At 46.3% G+C, this 9,506-nt stretch overlaps 1 protein-coding gene across 1 annotated transcript; it reads left to right on the top strand.

Moving 5' to 3' along the window:
- Positions 1 to 1,106: 1,106 nt before the first annotated feature.
- LOC104162880 (nuclear factor 1 A-type-like) lies at positions 1,107 to 8,434 on the top strand (the record flags this gene model as incomplete). Its single annotated transcript, XM_009701712.1, has 4 exons — positions 1,107 to 1,647; positions 7,350 to 7,442; positions 7,809 to 7,827; positions 8,391 to 8,434. Coding segments are annotated over 4 exons (697 nt in total), but the record flags the coding sequence as incomplete, so codon positions are not given.
- Positions 8,435 to 9,506: the final 1,072 nt, after the last annotated feature.

Below are 9,506 nucleotides of genomic sequence, written 5' to 3'. Positions count from 1 at the left end.
AAAAAAAAATAGAATTGAGGGGTCTTTCTTGCTTTTTTTTTTTTATTATTGTCAGCTTAATTTTAATCGTGGTTATTTTTGTGCCAAGGAAGAGGGGTGATCTTTTAACTCATCGTTACACAAAGCAAGCAGTGCCTCTGGATGGCTAAACTAACTTTCCAAGTAGGGCATTTCTTTTTACATGTATGAAAACATCACACAATGTGTAAAGAAAAAATTAATAATTCTCTGTGTGTTTGCACAAGTCATGCGAAGGTTTTCTGTTACCGCATTTTTCGATTTTTCCTGTTTCTCTTTATTTTATAGAAAGGCTCAGAGCTTGGCTTGTCCTAATATGCCTGAATATCAGATTTTATTTTTTTTTCTTTTTGACCAAATATAAACAAAACTTAAAAAAAGAAAAATTGTGAGACTTGCTTTTTCTAGGATTTTAGTGTTAGTTACTGTTGCGCAAGCGGGATAAATCGGCCGCGTTACTTTCAACTCCCTTCACCGTTTAGGAAACGGAGAGAAAACCACCCTTCATTGTATTTGTATATGCAGCTATATTGGCATTTTACTATACTGCCTGCTGCTATTTCCAAATATATCTTAGGGAAAGTTTTACTATACTTTAGACTTCCCCATACAAACATTGATTGGCATCCAAATGTTTAGGATTTGCCAAATTGGCGGGCATACGTTGGCTACACCGCAAGCAGCGGGGTCAGGGAGAGAGCAAAGGGAGATACGCGCTCCGCAAGTGGACTTGCGGCGGGATTTTTAGCTTTTAACTCATTCTGCCTTCTTTTTATTTTTTTGAAGAGATTTGGGGATTGGGGAAGGGGCCCCAGCTTTGCAGCATCACCGCCTGGGTGCTGGTTTGAAGTTGGACCCCGTGTTTGGGGGGTGAGAGCAGAGGTTTTGGGTCGGTGCGAGGTGAAGCGGGGATGCGACGGTGGCGGGGTCGGGGTCCGTCGGCGAGGGGTCCGAGTCCTGCAGCCCGTAAAAACGTATAAGCACCCTCCTAATCCTCACCGTCCCGACGAGCCTTAGCGCCTCGCGAAAGCCCCGTTTCTGGGAGGCTTTTTGTTGATAATTTCGGTGACATCGACCCTTCTCTGTAACTTTTTCAGGATGAATTTCATCCCTTCATCGAAGCACTTCTGCCTCACGTCCGAGCGTTTGCGTACACGTGGTTCAACCTGCAAGCCCGAAAAAGAAAATACTTCAAAAAACATGAAAAACGCATGTCAAAAGAGGAAGAGAGAGCCGTGAAGGACGAACTGCTAAGTGAAAAACCCGAGGTAAAGCAAAAATGGGCATCCAGACTTCTGGCAAAGCTCCGGAAAGATATCAGGCCTGAATTTCGGGAGGATTTTGTTCTCACAGTCACAGGAAAAAAGCCTCCGTGTTGCGTTCTTTCCAATCCAGACCAGAAGGGCAAGATGAGAAGAATTGACTGCCTTCGCCAGGCAGATAAGGTCTGGAGGTTGGACCTTGTTATGGTGATTTTATTTAAAGGTATTCCGCTCGAAAGTACTGATGGCGAGCGCCTTGTAAAGTCCCCACAGTGCTCTAACCCCGGGCTGTGCGTACAGCCCCACCATATAGGAGTTTCTGTTAAGGAACTCGATTTATATTTGGCATACTTTGTGCACGCAGCAGGTAAGTGCCTTTCTATACCACCTTCTACAACTTTTCGGTTTATCTCCGTGCCGGGTGCCGTGTCCCGGCCGTGGTTGCATGAACTGGGGAGGGAGCAGGGGATGCCGGTTATTGCCCTCCCGGGGCGGCGAGGAGAGTGCCAAAACTTCCCCCCCCTTTTTAAAATTTTTTTTTCAGAGGCTTTTAAGATGCAGCCACGTAAAAGCGGCTCTCGTTTTCCTGGGGTTAACGGTATTTTGGGCATCCTTCACAGGTGTTATATTAAATGTTGTCCTAGGAGGGATCGCAGCCAGACGTGGCTTCCTTTATCCTGCTTTGGGTGGAAAGCAGATAGATTTTAATTAAAAAAAAAAAATAATAAAATAAACCAAAGTTTGTATATGTTATGCACAAAGTAGTCTGAGAGGGCTAGAGGTGCCCGAGGCTTGTGGGTCAGGAGTACCAGGTATCCTCACCCCACAGGGATGGGATGGGGAGTGTAAATCCCGCAGGACTGGGCTCGGAGGGAAAGGAGGAGACGGTCCCTGGATAGCAAACCTCATCATCAGGTCTGAGCGGCCGTGAACCAAACCCCCGGGTAATCCTGTGGGGAAAAGGAGACATTTAAACCCCCCTGAAATATCACAATTTATACACCTAGAAGCTGAGCAGGTCTCGAGACAAATTCCTGGTTTGATAATATTGTGCTTATGGGGGGGGGTGGTGGTGCTGAGGTGTTTTTACGTGCGATGAAAATCTTGGGATCTGTGACTCCAGCGCAAAGTACGCCCTGCCCGCGGAGCGACTCGGTGCGCTCAGAGGATGTGTAGTGTGTTTACTGGATAAAATAATATGCTATTGTAGTTCTCCTGAGTGATCATATTGCAGAAAAATGTGCGCGTGTGAAGTGCTAGGCCCCGGGTTTCCCGTATGGTATGCATAGGTGCCCCTGGCTTTTAGCCTTACTTCCAAGTTGAGGGGCTGGACAGGCTGAAAAAAAAGAGGAGCGGAGGGGAGAGCAGTCGTATTAGTAGGAACCACTTCTGTATGAATATATATCAGTAAGAAAACGGAGCAAATTCCAGCAGTGAGAGCCTGCATTTCCAACGCCAGCTTCTTTCGGAGCGCCTTGCAGAAAGTTTTGGCTACCTCACAGTTTTTCTGCGCTGAGTCCCCGCAGTGGTTGTTGCGATAGGCAGTGTTGCCGCTGTGATTTTTACGGGTATGATCCCTGTTCGGAAATAACTTTCGAGTATCCTCACGGTATTTCCTCCTACAGATAAGCTGCGAAATTTACTTTGCGCTTCGGTGCGATGTGGTGAATCGCATTGCGCGTTTATGGTGAAGGGGAAGTAGGCAAATATTGTGGAAAATTATTTATTTACTCTGCAATTTATTATGGGGCACGGTGAAGGAAGGATTACCAATTAATGGCCAACCGAAGGGAGATTAGGGCTGGGGCGTTACGGGTCCCCTCCCGTTCCATCGCCAGCCCCGAGGAGACCGGGGACTGGCATCCCTTTTGTCTGCCTCAGTTTCCTCCTCCGCATATCGGAGTGGGGTGATGTGCTTAAAATGCTTTGATATCCACGGCTGAAAACTGCTATGGACTGGCATACGGCACGCAGGTTTTTATTATTTAGATTTATATATAGCGTGGTGCCAGTAAATACTGGTCCGTATTGTGTTTCCTAAGTGAAAGGCAGCCTTCTGTGGAGTGCGAAAGTTGTTAATAGAAACCAGCGGTCTTGGTTTAGCCTGCGTGTAGGGTCGCAGAACTATAGGATGGGGAGAAAAGGACCAAACCCGGGGGTGTAAGTACGCCGGGGAACTTGAAGGGATCCTCTCCCTGTTACAACAATCGGGCGATAGATATTATAAAAGTTCAATATTGTGATTAGGGATATACCATCTTATCAGCACGCTGTTGGCAAACAGCAGCCTTGATAGCGAACTCTTATTTATTTCTGCCTTCGTCGTCAACAGGCAGCAATTGCGCTCATTGTTCTTCGGACTAGATGTTTGCCGCAGAAACTTAGCGCGAGGCTTAGGCTCGTTTTTTGGGGGTTAGATCTGCGGTTTTGTGTAAGCAGTAGCGCGCTGGTACAGACCGCACGGCTTCGTGTTTTCGGCCGTTGTTTGCTGATCGCACGCATCGCATTGTGCTCTTAATGCAGTAGCGTGTGCTGGTCTATTCCCTGCTAAACCTCAGCGGGGAGGGGGACAAAATGATTTTTAGGAGGTAGCACGGCGTGGTCGCCGTCCATATCGCTTCACAGAGGTGTGCCGAAAGCCTCGCATATGGGCTACCTTTTTTTTTTTTCCCCTTTTTTTCCCCTTTTTTTCCTCCCCCCTCCGATGTATCCCAGCAGCCTTTGTTACACCTGAACATTGGCCAAGTTGACAGCCATTGGTTCCCGCAGACCCGCAGTAATGGCAGCTTGTGCCGGGTGCGCAACAGGAAAATTACAAAAGAAAAAAAATATTAAGGGTCCTTTGTCTCAAACTCCATCAGACCTCGCTCCCCGAATGTATGGACCGCTTATGTATAAGGAGGAAGACGCCAGCGCAAATGTTAGGTAGGCTGGTCAACTTACGTATAGCGGATTTGACGAGCATCTGCTATAGTACAGAAGATTTGTAAACACTAAACAATGTTTTTACCTCCTTAAAAGTTTTGAGAAGTTGCCAGTATTGGCAGGAGGCACAGACTCCGAAACGTGCTTGAAGATACGTGCCAAAACCATTGTGACCTTTTCACCCATAGTGCTCGCTTCTCTTTTTCCTGGTTTTTTTCTTTTTTCCCCCAGTCTTCGTCTTCTTTCTTCAGGGGGGGAGTATTCTCTTCCACGATGCCCTTATTCAAGATGACTTCGGCAGCGAGATGTCCCTTTCCTTCTAAACATGTACGATAATTACTGCTTTGAATCCGCGCTTTTTCTTCAGTAGGCACTATCATCTGTAAGGGAACACATGTGCGCAGATTTAAATAGTGCTTCTTACAAAGCTACTGAAATCAATTATTCTCTTTAAGAACTGGCTAGAAAGAGAAAACAAAAATATGCAAATAGGCAAGCTACATGTCATTTTAGTTTAAAAAAAAAAAAAAGAAAAAAAAGAAATAAAAAAAGGAAAGGAAGATCGGTGTTTTGTGAATTAGAGGTTGACCAAAAAATGTATTGAAATCTAGAGTATTGCTCTCAGTTTGCAGTTTCTAATCTGCTTAACTAAAAGCAGGCGGCATTTTCATACCCTGAACTTGGGTTCGCTTTTTAGTTTTCACTTATTCTGCGCTTGTATCAAATGACAAGTTGGAAACCATTGTGGCAAACCGTTTTCTTTGTGGGAGTCGAACAGTAAAGCTAATTTATGACCGGTCCTTTACCAGATGATCTGTATCAGAATCTACAATATACTAGGCACGTGGCAAGGTCACAATTTAAGTTGTTAAGGTCACAACCTTAGCCACCAGGCATTTGACCTTTTAGATAAAGTTAACCTTTGTTCATTAGTAGGCACTCAACCGAGAACTTTCTGGAGTTTTTTACTGCTTTGGAGTTCCTTCTGCTAATGTGATCAGATTGGAGAATAGATTCGCAATGGAAGTAGTTAAATTTTGTGAGAGGTCGCAGTTTTTAGAGACTTCTCCAGTGGACGAAGCTGGATGGCAGGCCAGGAGGCGATGCTGCGATGCCCGATGTATTTTTTTGGACGGCCATCGTTACGCGCTTCGGGCGAGAATTAAGCGAGCGAGGTATTTGAGGCAGAGAAAATCTTTTAATCTTTCAGAAGGGCGTTTAAAAATCCCAAATTTAAGAAAAATCTGGGGATAGGGTTTTATTTACGTGAGCTCATTTTTCTGTGCGTGTTTAGAACAGAAGCCGGCGAAGATGCAAGAAGTCAGCCTTATTTCTGCGACTGTGAAAATTTACTTAGCGTCTAAATATGCTCTGTGGCTAATTGCCTGAGCAATGGTATATAGCACATGACCTTGAACTTTAAGCAGACCCATTTTACATTCCCATCGGCGGCTTTAAAATATTTCTACTTGGACCACCTCGAAGAAGCATCGATGGGAATAACTCAAAGATTGGTTTTAATGCAGAAGACGACTGCAGATAGCCAAAATACCCATGGAGGTATCGGGGAGCCGGAAAAGTACATATGGCTTTGCACCGTAATCTTTTAGTACAATTGGTATTGATTGTTGCCGCATTAATCCCGTTAATAGCCGCAGCCGGTTCGGCGTGTTGCAGGGATGTGAGAGGTGTCCTGACAATACTGTACATCACCAAAAGAGCTGTCGCAGCGTCTTGAACTCCTGATAGCTGCTTTGCAAAAGTGGAGCGTTCGACGGTGGAAACTATTGCTGGCTCATATAGAAACACACACCATATTGTTTACTTAATTATGCCGTAGCGAAGGCTCATTTTTAATTATTTAGCTGACTTTCTCGCTTTGCTGTGATACCGCATTTATTATTTAATTTAAAATCAAAAGGGCTGCGCTACTGTTAGTTTTTGATGCATTTTACTTTTGTTTTGGCTACGTTATTGTCATTCCATCGTACAGTAATCCAGATAGCCGTGATATGCAGATTGGCCAGATGGTCATGTTAACAGATTGAGAACCTACTTCCCACTGCTAAAGAGCAGGTGTAAGATCAGTGGGCTTTTTTTTTTTTTTTTTTTTTTTCCTCCCAAGTTTCAACCAAAATGCTCTTTAGACAGCTCATAATGGTAGTTAAAAAGGGGCACATTTCAAATGGTGTTTGTTCTGTGGAGATAATGTGTAATATATATGTCGGTTTTACACGTATCTGAAGACTTTTAAAGCATCCGTGACATTCCCTCCATACACAGGGCTTTTGAAAACCTACTTCCAGCCTGTGGCTGTTCCAGCGTGCATCCAAAACGGTCCTTAAAGTTTTGTTTGCGATGTTAATAGTCCCTGTACATTTCTGCAGACAGATTACATTTACTCTTCCTAAAAAATACACGGCGAGCTTTGGCAGCAGGTACTCCGCACGCTTTCCCTCTACAGGGCTCCCTGCGCACCCCCCGGGGGACCCGAGCAGCTCAGCGTTCAGCTGAGATTTTAGTGTCTGGGGTTTGTTTTCCTCCATTAATTTTTGCCACGGTGTGAAGTTTATAGTTTTGAAGTAAAAAGTGAGACGAAGACATCTCGCGGTATTTCTACCCTCAAGGAATACCAGGAGAAGGCAGATTTTGAATCGCTTTAGCCAAATAAAAGGTGCCCATAAAAAGTCAGCGGGTCTGTGTCTCAGTCTGGAGAGGTGGGGAGATGACAGTTACAGCTCCTCGACACCCCAAATTTCACGCACCTGCCTATCACGGGCGTGCACGAAACGTGGCGATCTACACACCCTGCGTGGCGCAGAAAGATACCTCCATCTATCGATGGTCTCCGCTTCGGGGAGCGGGACCGAGCGCTTTCTGCAGCCGCGAGCAGGGCGGTAGCTGACAGAAGGAGGATTTAGGTGGGACAACTGCTCTCCCCGTGCAGTTGTAACTGAGCCGGTGAGTATCCGTGATAATTCAGATACTAACTGGTGCGGCACTTGGGACGGTCTGCTCTATCATGAACCCTTGGCAGGAGTTCAGTCATGTGGTTTAGCTTTCCCCTTTCTCCAACAACAACAACAGCAACAACAAATAAACACGGGATAAAGACGTATTTCGTATGCCCAGGATGTTTTCCAGGTGATGGGTTTGGCCGCTATAAGGGCGCGTTATTTCCATACCTCCCTGCCCCGTCGGGCTTCGAGGTGCAGAAGCAGGAGAAGCCTTTGAGTGGTAAAAAAGTTGCCCAACACTGCTGGCTTGTCTACAAGCGACTGCACTTTTATATTTCCCTTCTTTTCCACCCAATGATGAATAGCATTAATTTAGATCTATTTAAGGCGAGTGTGGGAGAAACCACAATCTTTGTTGTGGTCACTGCTGTACACAGCGGGGCTGAATGTTTCTCTTGGTTGAGGCCTCAAAGCTGAATCTGGAGAACCCAAAACATCGTGTCAGCTTTTCAAACCCTTCAAAGAGACAGTGGAATCCTAATTGTTCATAAAACCCGCTATTTATTGTTACAGTTATGTATTTTCTCCCCGTTCAGATGTAAAGAAAGGGCATCCCTCGCTTTCCGTGCCTTGAGCTTCTTCGCAGCTCCTCCTCCTCCTCCTCCCCTCAGTGCTTCGGGTTCAGGCACCGGCCGAGGCTTTCGCAACCAGCAAACAAACCCCAGCCCGCTGCTCTGTAAACCCTCAGCCCCTCCCCAAAAGCCTGTGCTTTGCTACGCATATCCCAAAGTCGGACCCTCCGGGCCTTGGGGTCTGTCAGCGGTCGGACAGCGTTTGGGGCATCCTCGTGGGGAGCCGTGGGTCCGGCTCTGCCCCCGCTCCCTTCCATGCAGGCAAGGGCTGGAGCTGCTGATTAAATTACAGGCTGTAAATTCAGAACAAATTATTTTAGCCTCCTAACGGCAGCCGACCCTGAAGGTTTCCTTACGACAGTGAGGGCTCTTGGTAGATAAGAGTTGTCAGTGGACTAAAATTCATTTTAATCGCTTTTGGTTTCTCCGTTCATGTGACACTCTTCATTTCGTCTTTGGTTATTGTTAATTATCACCTGTGTTATGGTAGTAGCCACCAAAAAGCCCAGCTGGGATCAGCACGTGGGTCGTGGTGCCCATGATGTGCGGGGCAGTTTTATCCCGGCAAGTTCTTTGGGGGGTTGCAGCATTTTATACCCTATTGCGAGGGTGGTGCCCCGGCCGATCCCCTCGTCACAGTGTAATTAATGTTGAAGAGATAACAGTGTATTTATGTATTTTTTTTTTAGAAGTGTTTCTAGCTAGTGTCACGCCATGTCCCCCACCCAGGGGATGGATGTGGGCCCGTGAGCTCAGCCCCGTGCGCGGCATCGTCGTAGCTCGGCACGTAGGAGGAGGACATGGTCCCCACAGAGCGGGTAGATTCGGGCTGGATTCGTAGCCGCTGTCCGTAAAATACACGAGGGCCTCCATTTTGTGTGCCAGACTCTCACGTGCGAGTGCAAAATGGAGAGCTGCGCAGTTGAGTTTTGCCTATAGCGAAGCATGTAGGCGTACGTTGCCCGCGGTCCCTGCACCACTGCGGTGCACGCAGACCCACGATGAGGGTGTCCTGAGCTTATACATCCATCGGTTCCTCCTAAGGGGGTCTCGATCTCTTCTCCGAGTCCTTAGCATCTACGCTCCCGGTCCGAGTGCTGTCCCGGTGCCACGGCAAGCCAGCACGTTGGCTCTCGGGCCAGTGCAAAGGGCCCCGGGGAGTCGTTCCTCCTTCCCCGCAGGCTTCGGTACACATCAGTGCCATTAGATTAGCCAGATAAAATCAAGACGGGTTTAATGACACGCTATTCTGAAAGTTTCCTGGACTTTATTGTTCATAACTTGGACCTGAGTCAGGTTATTTACACATGAGGATTAAAAAGCTGCAAACAACTGTGTGATTTTTAGGGGCTGAAAGCAATTAGCATATGTGGGTAGGAGGATACACTGCATGTCTGCGTTCCTTTAAAATATAAATCACAGTTATTTAATTATGTTTTGAGAGGGCAGATTTAAGGATATACTGCAAAATGCATTACCTATTATACCAACACGATAATCTTATTAACCTTGCTTTCTACTTTTTAATTTTATTGTGCACCCTGTACAACTCTTATGATATCAGAAATAATTACTTGGAGAATACATGATGTCAGAGGTCCGATATGACATTTATCTTCACAAGTGAGGAGACGGCTATCTTGTGCATCGCATAGCAGCACGGGAGGCAGCAGGCGGGTCCGCACCGGGGAAAGGAAGCGAAGATAGGTATC

Source organism: Cariama cristata, unplaced genomic scaffold, assembly GCF_000690535.1.
Source record: "Cariama cristata isolate BGI_N322 unplaced genomic scaffold, ASM69053v1 scaffold23466, whole genome shotgun sequence".
NCBI classification, from domain to species: Eukaryota; Metazoa; Chordata; class Aves; order Cariamiformes; family Cariamidae; genus Cariama; species Cariama cristata.
This window is presented reverse-complemented; position numbering and strand designations above follow the sequence as displayed.